Consider the following 18643-nt stretch of genomic DNA (forward strand, 5'->3'; position numbering starts at 1 on the left):
CTATCCCAAATTGGGCCTTTGAATCTGTAGAAAGTTACGCAAGAAGCAGCGTCTGTTAGAGATGGAAAGTGTAGTTTAAAAGGGGCTTTACTTTCTATTTACCAACAGTAGTTTCAATTCTAAAGGGTTGTTCTTGTTAAAAGAAATGTACGTGCTAAGGGTTTTAAAGAATTTGCTTACTTCCAGCACACTTATATATATTCTCATCTTTTTTCCAGCACTACCCGCTTCGCATCGCTTCGACTTGGCCGCCGCGGGCGGGATTAGCGCCCACTGTTTTGCGGAACCGCCGCTCCCCTCCTCACTGCCACTCCCGGGCGCCGACGACGACCTGTTCAGCCCGTCGGGCCTCAACGGAGACATCAGTCCCGGCTGCTGTCCGGCCGCTGCAGCCGCCGCTGCCGCTGCCGCCGCCGCCGCCGCCGCCGATCTCAGTCCCACGTTCGAGAAGCCCTACGCCCGCGAAATGGAGAAGACCATCGAGGGATCCCGCTTCATCGCGCAGCACGTGAAGAACAAGGATAAGTTTGAGAGTGTAAGTACGAGTATCTACTATGTATCCATACTCATTTTGTTTTCTAAACTTAAATTAAACTTAAATTACATAAAAATGTTCATCTACTTTTGGTTTATTTCAACATTTTATCATAAATGTTTCTGGCGCAACTCAAATTTTGTAATTTATTAAAAAAATTTTTTTTTTTAATTTTTTTTGTGATGATGTAGAAATTCAAAAAAATTCAGAATTGTTTAAGTTCTAAAGTCCATAACTTAATCTATATTAATCGGATTTTGAAGTGGCATACCTCTAAATGGTTCTGGCGCAATTCTCTAATAATCTGCATTCAAATATAGAATTTTATTTTTTTTCAATTTTTTTGTCATTTCCTTGATTTTATAATGTTGGAGAAATTCACAAAAATCAAGATATGTCCCAAGGCTGAAGTTCTACACTCCATAACTCAACTGATCTTAATCGGATTTTGAAGTGGCATACCTCTAAATGTTTGTGGCGCAATTCTCTAAATATTTGCATTCAAATTTTGAAATTTATTTTTTTTTAATTTTTTTGTAATTTTTTCATGTGATGATGTAGAAATTCAAAGAAATTAAGAATTGTCACAAGGCAGAAGTTCTACACTCCATAACTCAACTAATCTTGATCGGATTTTGAAGTGGCATACCTCTAAATGCTTCTGGCGCAATTCTCTAAAAATCAGCATAAAATTTTTGAAATATATATTTTTTTACATTTTTTTTTAATTTTTTCATGTGATGATGATGTAGAAATTCAAAAAAATTAATAAATGTCCCAAGGCCGAAGTTCTACACTCCATAACTCAACTAATCTTGATCGGATTTTGAAGTGGCATACCTCTAAATGTTTCTGGCGCAATTCTCTAAAAATCTGCATAAAAATTTTGAAATATATTTTTTTTACATTTTTTTTTTAATTTTTCATGTGATGATGATGTAGAAATTCAAAAAATTAATAAATGTCGCAAGGCAGAAGTTCTACACTCCATAACTCAACTAATCCAGTGCGGATTCCCAATTCGCAATTGCAATACCGCGATGTTATTAATTTTCCATGTTGCGAAACTAATCCAATAATCCAAGCCCCACCTCCGCAACACGCAGCATTGCAAAACGGGCGAGTCTCCCGCCGTCGCAGGCCAATCAGCCGCAATCATTGTCTGGCACTCGCAGCTGGAACAGGCGCACCGGATCCGCTGCTAGCCAGACCCGAAAAGACCTGGCCAGCATGTCTGGTACAGTGTTTATGTCTGCTCCTGATAACCCGCATTAGGACCGTAAAAATCATGCATTTCTGCCCGGCCAAAACGAACCAGAGCCGTTTAAATCGCGTTGCTTGCGTCCTTTCTAATCAGGAATCGCAAACGAGTGGGGTGGTGCTGGTGGATCCTTTTTGGGATCACGTTGGCGAAACTGGCGGAACTGGTGGAGCTGGTAGTGCTGGTGCACCATGGTGGTGCCGAGTGAAGGGCAATCGGTCTGTCGCCGCCGTTTGGAGTTGAGTGATTGAGTTGTTTGTGCGCAAATACGAAGAGTTCGCAACATGCGGTTCCTGCACTGCAGTTTGCCATTTGTCGGCGAATTGCTGGGTGTGCAATTGGTTGCTAGGGTGGTGTGTGTACATCGTCTGTGTGTGGGTGTGTGTGTGTGTGCAGATGGAGTGTGCGGTGAGTGTGAGCTTCGAGTTGCAATCGATGTTTGCTCCGGAACATTTCAATTTAACTTGCAAGGCCCGAACCGCAAATCTGATTTGGATGTGCCAAAACCATTTTGTTCGAATGGCAAAATGATTAATGAAGATGGTTAGGAGCGGTGAAAGACTTATTAGTTTTACTGACTGTCGTTTCTTATTTGTATATAAACAAATACTTTAAATTTAGCTATTTATTAGTACCCACTTACTTTTAAGTGATCATAAGTGATTAAAATTAAATCCTTACTCATCCTGACTTTGTTTCCACGCCTTTCAGGTGGAAGAGGACTGGAAGTACGTTGCCATGGTATTGGATCGTATGTTTCTGTGGATCTTCGCGATCGCTTGCGTGGTCGGAACAGCGCTGATTATCCTGCAGGCGCCCAGCTTGTACGACCAATCGCAGCCGATCGATATACTCTACTCGAAGATTGCCAAAAAGAAGTTCGAGCTGCTCAAGATGGGCAGCGAGAACACCTTATAGCGACCACTTGGGTTCGCGGCCGGCTGGTGGAATCTAATCATCAGCTCGCTGCGGACCCTGTTCGCCGCTCGCGACGATGATCGTGGATAATATACGATGAGCCACACCATGAGTATTTCCTCGGCGTTGTACAACACTAACAGCAGTAGCAGTAGCAGCAGCAGCAGCAGCAGCAGCAGCATCAGCATGGGCAACGCCAGTGACAGTGGCAGTGTCATCGGCAGTGTTGTAAAGGTTATTGTGAGTAGTGTTGGCAGCACCAACGAAACGGATGACTCGTGGAGCCCATCGTAAATGTGCGCGAGGCGAGTGAAGTGAACATTGCGAAATGAATTGAGATACAATCGAATGGAGGCAAGTTTTTGGAGCAGTTGATCAAAATATGTATGTAATGTAATTTGATGGAGTTGTAGTGTTGATTAACCGTGACAGTGCTGGACAGCGAAGCAAGCCACAAGATCGCTGCGTAGCGAAGCTTAGTTTGTAAGTTTTTTGATGTACTTGATGTATGATTGTGTGGTCGATGGAGTTTAGGTGGTTCCCGAACCAGTGTTGTAAAAAGCGTATGAAGTTTTGTAAGTTATATTGTATTTTTGAGCGCCAAAAAGTTCCTTGTTACATCTTTTAGTTTTAAAGTTCCACACAACACACAACAACAAAGCAACAAAAATGAAGAAAAACAAATGAAAATGTTTTAAAATTGCATTTTAAATTTAAATCAGACTGCATGTGTTCAGTGCGTGAGTGTGGGTGCTTCAGCAGGAGACTGTGTGAGTGTGTGCGTGCCACAATATACATATGAAGAAGAAAATCAATTTTAATGGTTTATTTATTTGTGCATATTTTTCACATTATTTTTAGCAGAGCAAAAACAAACACTGAAGAATTGCGGCCCACGCAGAATGGGTTAAATTAAGTCTCATAAAATTCCAATCTATTTTTAGCATAAATAAGTGAAGTAAATACGATAAACTACATTTAATTAGCCAATAAGTCGTAACTAGTTGTAGCTAAGCAAATCAAGTATTGAATTAAATTTAATATTAAAAACAACACGAGTTCCGACAAATCGGCTCGTAAGAAGCGCGAAATTCTGAAATAAATTTAGTTGAATGTCGATACAAGCGAGTCGTCGTCACATTTTTAAAGTCACACATTTTTACTAACCACACGAGCAAGCAACACACACAAACATAAATATATATTATATCGTGCAAGCATACATATAAATATATATAGAGTACGTATACGTATTTATAGGATTGCAGCTAGTCGAAACACAAAACAATTTCAATTAAAAACACGCACACAAACACACAGATACGGCGTAAAACAAGTAACAATAACTAAAGCGAATGGCTATTTGTTTACTTTAAAGCAATTTTAATCAATTAAATTATTGCGTATAATACGAATTCCATTTCCACTTGATTTCGATTTCGATTTAGATTTTGATTGTTTTTCCCCACCCAACCACTCCATCCTTGCCGTTTATATAAGCAGCTCCTTTGTAGTTCTCGGCACTCATTATGCATTCATTGGAGCATACGGAGCGTTCAGAAACCTTTGGCAAGTTCAATTTAAAATAAAAGTTTTTAATTACTTTCAACGGGCCACGCGAGTGCCGTCCTGAGCTCCAAGTTTTGCCTTCTGAGGTCTGGGGTCTGGTTTCTGGCCATTCCAATGCCCCAGCTCGAGTGGCACACAGAAAACACCTTCAATTTAAATGCCAAAGCAAACGAAACTTGCCACAAGGTTGACTGCCACGCCCACCCGCCCATTCGCCCCTCATTTATGCCTTTGCATTTTTAATTGATTTTGCAAAACTTTCTGCCGCTGGAGCAACAAGAACAGTAAACATTAAGCAAATGCACGAGCCACCGTTGCTTTTTCGCCAGAGACGACGCCCAAAGGGGCGGGGTTGTGGCAAAAGGGGGCGTGGCGGCGCCGCAAGGCATGCAACAAATTAAGTGCGGAATGCAATTTGCAATGCTATGTGCATAAGAGGCTGTGTGCGAGTTAATAAAAAGCCAAAAGTAAACAAATACTTACACACACGCGATTGGAGGTGCACTGAAAACAAAAGTATTTGCAAAGGGTTTTGAGGTTCAAAATGATTTCAGAAATATTAGATTCAATCTGATTTTCTCTTACAATTGTTGAGTATTTAAAATCAAAGGCTCAAAACATTTCTTATTATGCGTGAAAGGAAATAAAACTAAATTCCGAAATTGTGTTAGAGTCTTTTCAATTATCTCAGTGTAATCACATTCCAGCCACAATAACTTGCCAAGCATAAGTGAAATCTGTGGAAACTATTAGCAAAGAATGTCGCGACAAGCGACAGCGACAACCCTGAGCACGCTGCCAGGGTTGTCGAGCGGCATGGGTGTTGCGCATTGTTGCCAGGCGAAGAGCCTGAATGTTGCAGCTTCTGTTGCTGCGTCAGCAGAGTTGTGCGTGCGAGGCGGCAAAAGTTTAATTAAAATTCCTAATCGAAAATATTCAACATTTGTGAGTGTGGATTAATTAAAATAGTTTTCGAAGCCAACGAATGTGGCACTGTTAAAGCACACAGAAAAAGCGGCCACAGCTCGGCTAGAAAATATATAAATTTCAAACTTGTTTTGGGTGAAATGCTCGAGAGAACTGGGTGGGAAAATTTAAATTTTCATGTTTTTATAATCAAATATTTCATCCCAATGCACACAGCCAAAGATGACACACACACAATCACACGATAGCGATAAAAAAAAAAGATTAAAAAAAAGAGGAAAACTAAACAGGAAAATCTAAATAGCGGATGCCGTTTTGGGTGTATTAAAATGTAAAGTGCATAAAATCAACAGTTAACATTTTTTAAATATCTAGCTATTAAAACTAAACGTATTATAAAGCCTATAAAATAAACGTCGGAATATCATAAATCAAGTAATTAAATACAAATGCGAGGACTAAACTTAGAACGAAACCAATGTCACATTTAAATTAAATCGGTTAAATGAACAATGCAAAAAGCAGCAACAAAATCCACAAAAATACCAATTCATTTATTTCACAAACAGGAAATACAATTGTGCAACATATATTGAAAGTATTAAACTGAGCTTATAAAATATAAAATACAAAAAATTGACACACACAGTTGCTAACTAAAATGAAAATAAGGGCGTAAACTATTTGACAACATTCTCGACTTCCGTATCGAAAAGCATAAAATAAAAAAGTCTGAAAAAAAATCAAGTATATATAGAAAAAAAACACACACATAAATACATAGAATATGGAACACAACACATGACACCTTTTAAAATGCAAAACCGAATAACCACTGACACAAGGAAAATACGCAAAAAACTGATTGCAAAAAATTATTCATAGAGGACTAAATTGAATTACAAAAAAAGGAAAAGATATGGTTTAATGCAAAAGGACATGCCGGTATTACCAAATGGAAAAATGAAATATATTTTGTACAATAATAATAGTTATTGATTTTGTTCAGGTCTTACATACTTCAGAATCATAGGCAAAAAATATCAGCCATTTTTGGTGTGACTTGTAAATATTATATACATTTAAATCAACATTTGCTTAAGCTTTAAATATGTTTGTTCAATAGGAATTATTAAAATTATTTCAGTGTGCTGATATAAGTTTTGTTTAAATGCATAAAAATTGTTGAATCGACTATTTACTGTAAGCTTCTTAATTTTAAACTATTTTGTACAGATTTCCAGCTTAACAAATCTTTTGTTATAGTTTTAGACAATCAACTATTAAAATATATTTAAACGCAGCAAAGCGAAATGAAAACAAAGAACTAATGACAAGTAAATGGCGTAACTTTTCTGTGAATAAAATAAACTAAATGAGTAAAACCCCTATAAAACATTTATGCATATTTAAACCTAATGTCACTATGCAAATATAAAAATGCAAAAAGAGAAAAAAAAACACACATACAAAAAGTGCGAGAAGCGTGGAAGAACAATTAGATGAAATTCATTTCAACAAAAACCATTTTTGTAAATTGTTTCACTTGGGAAATCGACACGCTAAAGCCAAACTAAAAACAAAAAACTAAATAAATAGAGAAATAAATGAAAACTCGTTTTACCAAATAATGCAAAACACAAAAAGGAAAAATGAAGATACTCGAGAAAAACAAAATCGAATTAACGTCAAATACATAGAAGTGTATATGCTCTCATTGGTTGTGTTTTTAGGTTATAAACAAATAGGTTTGGCTCTGTGTGGGTCTGTGGGCGTGTGGGTGTGCCGGTCCTTCGTCCTGCACACACACAAACACACGCACCGCCCAAACAAACAAGCAAACAGACAAACAATCGTTCATTCAATCACTCAATCAGTCGGTCTGTCGATCTGTCGATCTGTCGATCCCACTCACGATCGGTCGGACCTATAGTTGTACAGTTCATTTCAACATTGATTCATAAATATTAAAGCGTAAATTAAATGGAATTTAGCGACTATCTGTATATTATGCTAGTAATGTCAAACATTTTGAATTTGCCTTTTCGAATCGATTCTGTTCAAGTTTTCCCTAGGTTTCTAGCTAAATGTTTAGTGTGCTTGATACAAAGAGTTAAGCAGTTAATTTAGGTAATCGAGAAGAAACCGTGTAATTTAAATACTGCCACAAATAAGACGAAATGAAATGCAAATAGAACATATAGAAAATATACACATATATGTATCATCTATATATGATATGGGAACGAGTATAATGATATACGAACTAGTTAAGAGCAAACAAATTTCGCAGTGTGTCCACGGCAATGGAAAACAGATCCTTTGCGAAGGAGCTATAGTCACGTAAGGGTAGATCATGCAGATCGGGGCTCGAAGTTAACATTGAACCTAAGTACTAACTATATAGGCAACTCACCAATAACTCTGTATATAACTAAAGTAACCACCACAGGACATCCACACACACACCCACACACACACAGCAATGCATACACAAGAAGCACGCAGTTGAAGCAATTCAAACCTGTATATATAGATATATATTGTGAGGCAACCGCCGATCCATCACCGATCGATCATTCAGCAAGCGAAAAGAATTTAATTCCAGTACAATTCATTTCCCGATTACAGTTACAAAGGACAACGAACTTGTGAACACACAGAAATCTTAGATAAAGCACAGGAAAATACTTGAGGAGACTAGTAACGAAAGCTACTCAACAGTTGCCGAGTATAATGCCCTTAAGGGATATATTTGAAACAACTAGATATTTCCAAAAGAATTCGATTTAATTCGCGTTACATTCCATTTTAATAGGGGCATTTACACAAGGCAATAATGTGTTTCATTTTAGCAAAAGGAAAACCATTTTAAGGCCAATCACACTTAGCACTAACAATTATCATAATTAGTTAAACGCGAAATAGTTATTAAACAAAATATATGAAATCGAGCAAAATGGGCTAACTGAAGCAAAATAATTACGATGTAAACAGGAAATTGAGGTATTTGATAAATATGCGGCTTGACCCTGAGATTCAAAAAACATAAAATCGTATGTCTTCCAATCAAAGGTCGTCTTTTGTAGCAAACACAACAAGAATCAAAGTCTGCGTATTGCTAAACAAGAAACAAGTAAACAAATCGAATTGGAAGCAACTGCGGCGCTGATTATGCAGAAATGCTAAGTATCTGAAGCGCAAGCCAACACACACAAGTTAAAACACACACCATCAACCCCCAAACACACACACACAAACTGAAAGTGCACTCTGCAAGCTTGAATAGCGAATAATCATGGCATTCTTTAAGGGTTAACAGGTTAACAGGCAATTGAATGGTGACAGCTTTCACGCAGCATTCCTCGCTCTCACTCTCTCACTTGAACTCTGACCCCATTAGGTTCCCAGCAACTAATCAAGTACCTGACAATAGATGAACTACACTTTTCCACAATTTCTAAGCACAGCACATCGATCCATTCCATTAAAGCTCGTCTTGTACATACAGTTGCCGAATGATTTGTATTATTTGGCTAACAAACTTTCACAAAGTTGTCCAGAAGCGAGGCAAATCAAAAATACATAAATTAATTCATTAAAAACGGTTTCAATGGCAGCTAGAAAATTTAGACACCGACACACGAGTACACTTTTCAGAGCAATTAGAATTTCCCCATCATTTATAGCATACAAACAACTAGACTCATTTCCTATGATTTCATATGTACGAATGGAAAACCAGACAACTTTTGTAAAATATTTCCGAGAGCAAAACCAACACAATTGATTTAGTTAGTTCCTGGCTTTTTCAGTAATTCAAACTACTATAGGTGCTTCAGAAATCGGTAGAGCATAGATATGTCGCCTAAGAGCATGCAATGGAAATTTTAGCTGATTTCAAATCTATCCATTTTTGTAGCACCTCCATACATTCAAAAGAGAATTCATTTTTTAAAAGGCTTTTAATCGTCGACATAGAAAAAACCGCGGATTCGCAAGCAGCACAATACACACACACAACCCTAAGCTAAACACACACATTTACGGATAAAGTCGAATATTTTATGCTTGTGTATGTATGTGTTTCGTATGAAATTGAGTGAATGGCATTGCATGTGTGTGTGTGCGAGATAAAGCAAAATCAAATGTGTAAATTCATAAACTACAAATCGCTCGAGTGTAAAACAATTGTACTAGCTATGTATTTGAAAGTATATAGCATTAGGAGGTATACACTATGCATATACACTTGTATGTATATTTTTTGTATTAACAATTAGGTGCCGTTAGACTTAAGTGCTTCCGTTGCAAGTTTTGTGTAAATTTTCTTTCAATTCGTTCGATCGAGATATGAAAACCAAAATCAATTTTAGCGTCAAGATTTTTAACTCAAAACAAATCAAAGCAAATGGCAAATCTTAAAGTCTTGCAACTCACTGGGGAAAACAACACCACGAATATTAAAGTTAAAGGTAAAATGCCCACGGGCCAAACTAACGGCAAATTGCTCAACAAAAAAATAATACCTAAAACCAAATAATTAACGATAAATATACATACATATACGCAGTAAAATAAAGCCAGATATAAATACAAGTATGGAGTAAACATTTAGTTAGGCGTCCCAAGCGCTCGCTAAAAATTCTACACGAGAATCAATTTTGACTAAATTGAAAATTTAGTTAAAGGAATCGCATAACGTAAGTAAGCTAAGTAACGATAATCCGATTTATGTAAAATACTTGCGACTAAGTATAGAGTAAGTTAAATTTGAAACTGCAAATCAAAGCAAGATCAGCTAAATGCGAACCTAATGAAAATGAGAAGGTAAAATTGACATTTGTGCATCAGTATAATTCAGATAAATGTGACACAATACTTAAACTTAAACGGAAAAGCGTTGCATTTACATTTCACATAACAAATACGTGCGTAAATATATATGATAACTATATATATTAAATATATATTCGAAACTCTCTTGAACAACAAAACAGCAAACATATTACATAACAAACCGAAACTAAATTAATTACACTCACGCGCAGCCAGCAAGCAAACAATTGAAAAACATTGAAAATTGATCAAAAATTACCAGATCATACACAAATAAATTGAAGATATTAAAACAAAGTAAACGAAACCGATAGAAGAATAAATATGTTGACTAACACAACAGTATAAAAAGAAATGCATTAACAACCTAAATGTAAGACACTAATTAACGAACCTAAGCTAACGCAAAAACAAATTGAAATAATAGCAACAATTGCGAAAAAAAGAACACTAAAATTGAAAACAATTAAAAAACAACACATTAAAAGAAAACAATTACTATATAAATAAATGTTACGCGTTATTAAATAAAGAAGAATGAAAATAATTTGTTTTAAAAAAACCAGCCCGTCTTTTATTTAAGTTTTTTTTAGCAAGTTCAACAAGGAAAGGGAATACTAATAAACAATTTCTATCACAAGCCCGTTTTCAAATAGTAAATAATTTCCAGAGCTGTGACAACTTTTCCTGGTATTTATTTGTTCAAATTAATAATTTTTGCATTCACATGTAGTTGAATGAACTGAACTTCGTGGTAGTGGCTGCCATGTACTTGCCCAAAGCCAAGGCCAGCAGTGAAAACTGGCATCCTGGATAGATTTCATGGCACTCCCGTGAGTTCCGCTTGGATCGGCGGTACATGCGATCGTACTGATGATGGGCTTGTGGCTCGTGGGCAGCCACAGGGGAGGAGGGCAGGCTGAAGACGGTCCTGACCAACTCCTGCAACATGTTGCCACGTTCCTCGGACGGCAGCATGAACCGGGCACTTTCACAGAGAGCTCGAGCCACACAGGAACGACCATTGAATCCCATGCTACGGGAAAATCAATAACGTAGCATTAAAGGATTCATAGATTCAAGATTGCACTTCGCTTTCACTTACTTGTCAAATAAGGACTGGATCTCATCGTAAAAGGCTCGGCGGGATCGCCGCTTGATGGTATCCTTGGCCAGGGTGGCATTCAGTCCATGGGCGTGTTGGATGACCCACTGGTGGTTGGGCAGATCGTAGGCCACGCCCCAGTTGACCGCCCAGCTGAGATAGTCGACATCTGGGTTGCCAATCATGCCGATCGTCATGCAAATGGCTCCCTGCAGGATATGCTTTCCATTAGAGCCGTTTCACTGGCCAACTGGCCAACTGGCCATCAACACACTCACACCGAAACCGAAGAGCCCTCCGGAAATGCCAGATAACGCTTGTGCCGGCGCAGAACCTTGGCCACCTCCTCTGTTCGAGTGGCATTTGCAGCTGGTGACATGGACATCACCTGGGATTGCACCTCGTGCAGCAGGAGGCAAAGTGCCAGCAAACTGAAGTGGACAGTTGGCGAGGGTCTCATACTGTCGGTGGAACGTTCCGTTGGTAACTGAAAACCAAACTGAATAGGGAACCAGTCGCTTTAGCGGCTTATTAGTTCGAGTGCCGTGTTGATTGCACTGATTAGCGGTTGCCTGCAAAGTCTGCTTTTAACAAGTGCCCATTGTGAGGTGGTCCTCCTGGTTTGGGCTTGGGTTTTGGTTATGTTCCCCTATCTCCGATCCCCTGGCCATCGTGCGTCGACACGGCCAACACTGATTGCTGTAGCATGTAAATTTCTGTCAACAGTGGGAAATACACTTGTTTTGTTTCCACTTCCACTCCAATTGTCAGCATTGTGAAGCGAAAAACAAACAGCACAAATTATGGAATTGCCAGTTGGGATCCCCGGAGAGTGGGTTCCATGCACTTGGGACTCCATCAATGTTTCCATACCCTACTTTAACATCAAATACACTTATCTCACCGGATCGGATATTTAAAGTCGGGGGGTCATATAAAAGCAATAATAAGTTTAACTATCAACACATATAAACAGTAGAACTCACATGCGCTGCATTTTTCGGTGAAGCGCACCACAAAGTGGCCAAAAAAATGGTCAATAAAAATGTCGATGTACGAGTATTTACTTAATTTCCATTCAACTTTCTGCTGTGGCGCACAATAAAATTCATTTTTTTGCTCATCAATTTATGCACTCATTTTTCATTTGTATTTATTGTTTGCACTGTGGAAGTATTACACAATTTGTACAAGCTTAATGCACACAAGTATTGATTTTTTAACTTCGTTACGAGCTTCAATAAGCGCCAGAAATTAAGGGGCAAGGCTGGGCGACAAGTAAATGTGGATTCTAAACACCACACTTATCACTTTTATAGATACATTAACTTTCCCTTCATGGCTCCTATAAAGTACAATTTTTGTGGGAAATTATCAATGCAAATTGTAATTAATAATGCATACCAATACCCTTAAATTGATAGAAATTTCCATGAAACTGCATTAAAAACAAACGCAGCATATTTACAATTCCGTTTATTGCAATCAAATTTGGCATGCAACGCGGTGCATTAAGTCTATATAGGGTTTCATAGCAGTTGCGGCCTCGTCCAGTTGGATAAATTCATTTCCATACAATATGCTTTCCATATTTCCACTTTCATACAATCAGTGGGCGTACTTCTCCTGAAATCTTTCGCTGATGAGCAGCAAGAAACTCTGCCGGCAATGTGGTCCATACAAAGTGGCGCATTGGTGGAGCGAGTGGCCGGCGGTGAAGGCCTCCCGGTACTTGGGCTTGTGGGCTATCTCCGGATGCACGTAGCGCAGCATGATGCGGAAGATGTCGTGGAAGAGCGTTATGCCCGGCGGAGCCAGCAGATGACGTGCCTCGCACAGGGTTCGCATCACGCAGTAGTTGGGCTGGTAGCTAAACCTGCAAGCAGAGAAATGTTGAAAGTCCATTGCCACACACACTGATCAAAGAGATCAATACTTACATGGTGGCCATTATGGAGATCAGATCAAAGAGCATGCCGTGCGGACTCTGCGCCTCATTGATCACCCGCTTTCCCTGGCTCTCCAGTTCCCTTCTCAACCGGCGGGACATCGCCGATGGTCGGCAGTAGTAGGTACCGTACATGTCCTTGACCAGGTGCGAGGCTGGACAGCCCATCTGCATCTGCTGCGAATAGGATTTGCGGCGACTCAGCGTGGGAATGCCTTGCGGGTAGGCGAAGTAGAAGGACTGTATGGGATCCGCGGGATTCAGAGGCACAATCACGGGCTGCGGTGGAAGTGCAACTGGATAGACAGCAGCACCAGGTGGCGCCGGTGGTGGTGGTGGTGGAGGAGGAGGAGGAGGAGGCGGTGGTGGCGGTGTAGGTTTCACCTTCGGCTTGCCCACACGCCTGGGTATCCAATCTTCAATGGCAGCAGGTAGTTCATAAAGACTCGTAATCTCTCCCAGCCATAAAAGTCCTCTAGGAATCGTATCTAGAATCGCCTTGGCGCAATTGGCAGTAAGCTGTGACCAACAAAAGTAAGTTTAATAACTGCCATTAGTTAGACAGTACATGACTATTTTACTCACCGTAAGAGCGGATCCCAGTTCAAAGGTGAGCCAGCGCTTCTGGCGATGGAGTAGATGGATCTTCTCGTGCATGTAGGTCACGCCTCTATTCCCGGAGTTAGACTTAAGCATTAGGGAAGTAGTACTATTGCCAGACGCTACTAAGGCCACTAAAATGGCCAAAACCGCCAGCCTTAACCATATTAAGCTTTCCATGGCGAAGCTGGCCAAGAACTGAATATCCAGACCGCTACCGGATCGACACTTAACTCCAGATTGAACAAGTAATGTGCCCATTCCGTTCGCGTGGCTATCCAATTCGGTCCGGAGCAGCTATTTGGTCACGGCATTAGTCTGAAAGGGGTCACTTGGCCAGGCTCTAATTCAATTAACAAGTTGCCATTTTGATAGAACGTTAAGACAAAGAGCCAGACGCAATATGGACGGATATCAAAGACCCGAATTATTGATTCAGTTGGAATAATGTCTGCGACTTGGCTGACGCTCTTGTTCACGGCATGGCTTTTGGGCGAATGCCAGAGCAGTTTGCCGGATGAATTTGCTCCGCCGGCGACAAGTCACGAAGCCGGCAAAGTCAACAATGTCACGCTGACTCCGCCGCCAGGACTCGGCGTCGTCGCGCAGGGGAAACAGGACTTCGACCGGGACCGGGACCCGGACCGGGACTTGGACCAGGACCCACTGACACCACATGCGGCCTCATCGTCGCAGCGGAAACTCTCGAGAGGCAAGCGCTTTGTGGCCTTTCCCCAGGGTTCATCAGCATCGGTGAGTCAACGAACCCCGAACAATGGGACAGAAACAGTATGCACGGCAAAAAATAATTCTTTAAAATAGAATTTAGCACGAATTTAAGGAAAAACGTTTATGCATAGTTGGGATCTACTTGCATGCAACTCTGACTTACTTGAATAAAACATTTTGTGGCCGTGTTCCAGGGAGCTGTCTGTCTGACCACCGGTGTTATTGGCAACCCCAACCTGCTGTACCTCAGTTTGGGCATCAATTGGGGCGTTGCCTACGACCTGCCCAATGTCACCTGGGTGCTGCAGAATGCCCACGGGTGGACCACAAAGAAGTCGGCCCAGGCGCAAATCAAGCGCAGACATCGACGTGAGCTCTATGGCCGCCTGGAGACAATGATAGACAGGTGAGTGGGCAGGTATTCATGGATCGGTATTCATGGGTCAAAGGCACTCGACCACCACAGGTCCTTTTGGGAGTGAAAATAGAGGCAAAGCTGAGATTTCTTCGGCTCTAACTACTTGAAAGGCCCCGTGCAGACAAAGAATATTTAAAATCTATTGTACTTTCTGAATTGGCCTCACCGAAGTGTATAAACTCATCATTGGGTGTGTCAAACAAAACAATTTGGGGAGCACATTAAAGTTCACTTCGCAACTGCAAAATTAGCTTGAGCAAATAGTTCATGTATTTAAAGAATACTGCCTTTTTCAGTTAATAGAAGTAGTTTTGAATTGAAGGAACTGTACTATAATTCACATGTATCCTATCAATATTAATGATTTATTAGCACAATTAGGAAACGTAAATCATCTCATTCGCAGTCTTGAATTACTCGCATAAATTCGCTCTGATTAATGACTCTTGGGGCTTTTTATTTGCGAAACGCACTGTACGGCCCGCAGATGTATCCACCCACACATATGTAGATCCTTTGCATGGCCCAAGTGGCAGGACACCCTGCCAAAATCAGCCAAACCACTTGGCTTATCACGCACACTGCGACCAAGGAAACTTCGCACCCAAAGTGGTCGTTGTCCCTACCAGGCCACGCCCACCACTCCCACCACTCCCACCAGCCCACAACGCCCATATTACCGCCCTACTCTGCGATGCGTGCTCATGGCATAATAATAAAATGTTGGTATTTTATATTAGCATTTAAATTGGCTTTTTGTATGCTTCGGAAATAGTTTAATATCCGTAGAGGACCGTGAGTCTGAGTCGGAGTCGCACTCTGCGGTTCCGGCAACTTTAACTTGAGGCAAATGCGAAAAATGCATAGCAAATTAGGCCGTAATTGGGGCAGAGTTATGTGGCGGGTGGCCGTTAAACTATCTGCAATCTGTAAAATGTCTTATCAACGATCCGCACACCCACACCCACACCCAAGCACACACACACACATCCGCACATTGAGATACATTCGGTGATGGGCGTTGTCATGGTAATCAAGGACCTGATCCCCTTTTCGATACGACTTGAGTTTCTGCCTCAATTCCTGGGAGCGCCTAAGCTTCAAGTGGTCGTCAAAAAGTTACCATATTTGTCCTTCGACCGGCTGGCTTTTCCTTTTGACATCCTCCGCAGGATTTTCCCCTGGCTTTGACCTCAGCTTCACGTGTCGGGAATTCGGTGACTTGTATCTTGAATGTGTGTTGGGTGTTCGCTCGTCTTGTGTTTCATGATTGTTTTCCCTCGATTGGTTTCGCTTTTCGATTGTCTGTTTTGCTTAGCGTCCCACAATTGATGCCCGGCAATTTCGCCCCTGACTTTTGGCATTGGCTCCTCTGGTTTACGACCGCCTCTCCCTCTAATGGGTCAGCTAAGCGCCTTCCCTGGCCTCAATTGCCTCTATCCGATATGTCCGGATATATATCCCCACATATAGTATACATCTACACTCGCATGTGGCAGTGCCACTGCCAGTGGCAGTGGCAGTGGGAGTCCTTGTGTATGCGATGTATGCCCTATGGGGTTAATGAAGTTGTTTGTTTGTTTGCTCGCCTGTCGCCCAGGCCGCAGCATTCAAGTTGACAGCCGCCACTGTTTCAGGCGGGGATTTGGCGTGAAGGGTGGCTGAAAAGTTATGCCCACTCCCGAGCATAAAGTCCCTTGGAAAATATACTATTTGCTGGAAAACTCCTTTAAACGGTTCATTATGTGCCAGTCCATATCATCAACGCTAATGACTATTTTATTTCTGTTTATAATTTCTTCCGCTCAATGGCATAATTTTGCCTGTTAGCCAGACTCGATGACTAGAACTCTCTTGCCAGTTTAAACCAACACGGCAAGGCCTTTTCAGTCACCCAATCACTTGAGGCGTGAACTAATATTGCACTGCACTTTCGCCGTGCAGCAGAGCTGGCAAATATGGACGCCATTGCCGTCCAGCCCATCGATCTCTGTCATCGCATCTTTGACTTTGCCCACCCAGGCAGCCCGACCTTTCGCCTGGCATCGACAGGTGCTGTGGATGCAGCTGGGAATGCAGGTGGAGGTGCAGTTGCAAGTGTCGGCAGAGGCAATTCAATTAAGTTGAATGCTTGCCGCCCTCCTCGGCGGCCCTCCTTCGTTTGCCCATCGACCTTTTGGGCCGGTGCCATGTTTATTGTAAACGTGACTGCTGCAAGTGTCTGAAGAGCATTCTAAACGTTAACGGACAATTGACACATTTGCACTTGGGCCAGTTTCCTTTGGCCCAGCCGATGCATTGTCTTGGCCCGAAGTGAGTTGCCTCGGCAGCTTGCAGTTTGCAGTTTTCAGTTTTCAGTCGCCTGCTAGAGTGGCACGTGCCACGTTGCTCCTCTTTTCCGCCATGATTTACGCGCACTCCGCATTGTTTAATTATCGTTTAATTGTTGCAAAGTTTTTGATTTACGATTTAATTGCAACGACAAATGCGGGGCCCTCGTTACTCGACCCAACTGCCTCGTTTTTCCCGGGTAATGTCAGCCGTGATTTATGGTCACCGCCAACATTGATGACTATGATGGAACGTGCGGACGACTCCACCACATCCACATCCGACTCCTCGCCGGAGTCTCTGGTTACATCCTCGCATCTGTTGCATCGCCGGTGGCAGCGAGTGCTCAGTCGTCCGAAGCGCTATCTCAGCTTTCCCGAGGGCTCCTCGTTTTCCGTATGTGTCATCCCGACCAATCCCCTCCAGCAGTCAGCCCGTTGTTGTCACCGTCTCCTTGATCAGGTGGCCGTCTGCTTCACCGTTGGCATCATTGGCAATCCGTACTATGGCTACAACAGTTTCGGCCTGAATTGGGGAGTGGCTTATGACCTGCCGAATACCACGTGGGTACTACAGCATCTGCACGGATTTGCCACGCATCCTGTGGCTCCAGCAGTTCTGCGTAGAAGGTCGAGGAGCGCCATCTACCGGCAGATCGAGTCGGTGGTGGATAAGTAAGGGGTTTTCTGAATTTTCTGGTCTATATGCTTTACTTCTAACTATATCCATTGTATTTCCTGGCACATGATAAAATGCAACTGTTTTTCGTTATTTTACTACGCTAAAATGCATTTAGCATGGGCTACAATGGACGTGACTGCATCCTAAGAACCCTCTGCGAAAGTCGCCAGTACTTCCAGCGCACCAAGATGAGCATGGTGGGCGAGATGCTGCGTACCATATTCAGGTAAGTTCCGAACCACTTAATAATAGCACTGGATTTCTAATATCCTCCTATATGCGCAGCTTGCCAAAGCAGAGGATTTTCACCCGGGAACTGCACGAGAATGCGGACATAGTGCACTACGATCAGGCATATCGGAATGCCCATTCCGACGACTGCACCCAGTACAACTGCCACTTCTCCTTGCTGGAGCTGGCCTTTGGGAAATACACCACACCGCCGAAAAATTATTACGCCTAATAAATATCCGATTCCTAAAAGTGTTTCGCATTAAATTCCTTTTAAATGTCAACTTGGAGAGGGTTGGAGAGGGGAAGTGCGAAGGGCAGTCGGAAAGGGCACTTGTTGAGCCAGGTTAAAAATGACACTTCATGTATCTTCTGGCCAGCTGCAAGTTGCCAACCGCCATCCCTCCTCCGCAAACAAATGGAATTGATGGTGTCTGTGGGCAGACTCCGGCTGACTGATGTGGAAGCTGGTCTCCTGACACCTTCTGGCCCATCATTATCATGCTGCCAGTGGCAAACGAACCTCAATTGAAGCCAAATAAAAATACATT

At 41.7% G+C, this 18643-nt stretch overlaps 4 protein-coding genes across 5 annotated transcripts in view; 2 read left to right on the forward strand and 2 right to left on the reverse strand.

Moving 5' to 3' along the window:
- Positions 1-2714, forward strand: part of LOC6554784 (acetylcholine receptor subunit alpha-like 1) — a 51360-nt gene extending 48646 nt beyond the window's left edge. The window contains exons 8-9 of the mRNA XM_001981945.3: positions 219-535; positions 2508-2714. Coding sequence (XP_001981981.3) covers positions 219-535; positions 2508-2714 — 524 coding nt within the window. The remainder of the gene's footprint in view (positions 1-218; positions 536-2507) is intronic.
- A 7976-nt stretch (positions 2715-10690) lies between these two features.
- On the reverse strand, positions 10691-11649 carry LOC6554786. The gene is made up of 3 exons (XM_001981947.3): positions 11435-11649; positions 11155-11363; positions 10691-11085 (listed from the first exon to the last, which is right to left on the reverse strand). The coding sequence occupies exons 1-3, from the start codon at positions 11612-11614 to the stop codon at positions 10773-10775; spliced, it is 702 nt and encodes a 233-aa protein (XP_001981983.1). The 5' UTR covers positions 11615-11649; the 3' UTR covers positions 10691-10772.
- Positions 11650-12762: 1113 nt separating this feature from the next.
- Positions 12763-13960, reverse strand: LOC6554787. Its single transcript, XM_001981948.3, has 3 exons — positions 13688-13960; positions 13095-13621; positions 12763-13030 (listed from the first exon to the last, which is right to left on the reverse strand). Exons 1-3 carry the CDS (start codon positions 13880-13882, stop codon positions 12763-12765), a joined length of 990 nt encoding a protein of 329 aa, XP_001981984.2. The 5' UTR covers positions 13883-13960.
- A 156-nt stretch (positions 13961-14116) lies between these two features.
- LOC6554788 lies at positions 14117-18346 on the forward strand. 2 transcript variants are annotated; one of them, XM_015153795.2, is made up of 4 exons: positions 14117-14455; positions 14626-14837; positions 17977-18087; positions 18147-18346. In XM_015153795.2, exons 1-4 carry the CDS (start codon positions 14150-14152, stop codon positions 18322-18324), a joined length of 807 nt encoding a protein of 268 aa, XP_015009281.1. In that variant the 5' UTR covers positions 14117-14149; the 3' UTR covers positions 18325-18346. The 2 variants fall into 2 exon arrangements, with proteins under 2 accessions (XP_015009281.1, XP_001981985.2); XM_001981949.3 differs by lacking the exon at positions 14626-14837 and adding an exon at positions 17643-17854.
- The last annotated feature ends 297 nt before the right edge of the window (positions 18347-18643 follow it).

The sequence above is a fragment of the Drosophila erecta genome, unplaced genomic scaffold, assembly GCF_003286155.1.
Source record: "Drosophila erecta strain 14021-0224.00,06,07 unplaced genomic scaffold, DereRS2 tig00000000-arrow-pilon, whole genome shotgun sequence".
NCBI lineage: Eukaryota > Metazoa > Arthropoda > Insecta > Diptera > Drosophilidae > Drosophila > Drosophila erecta.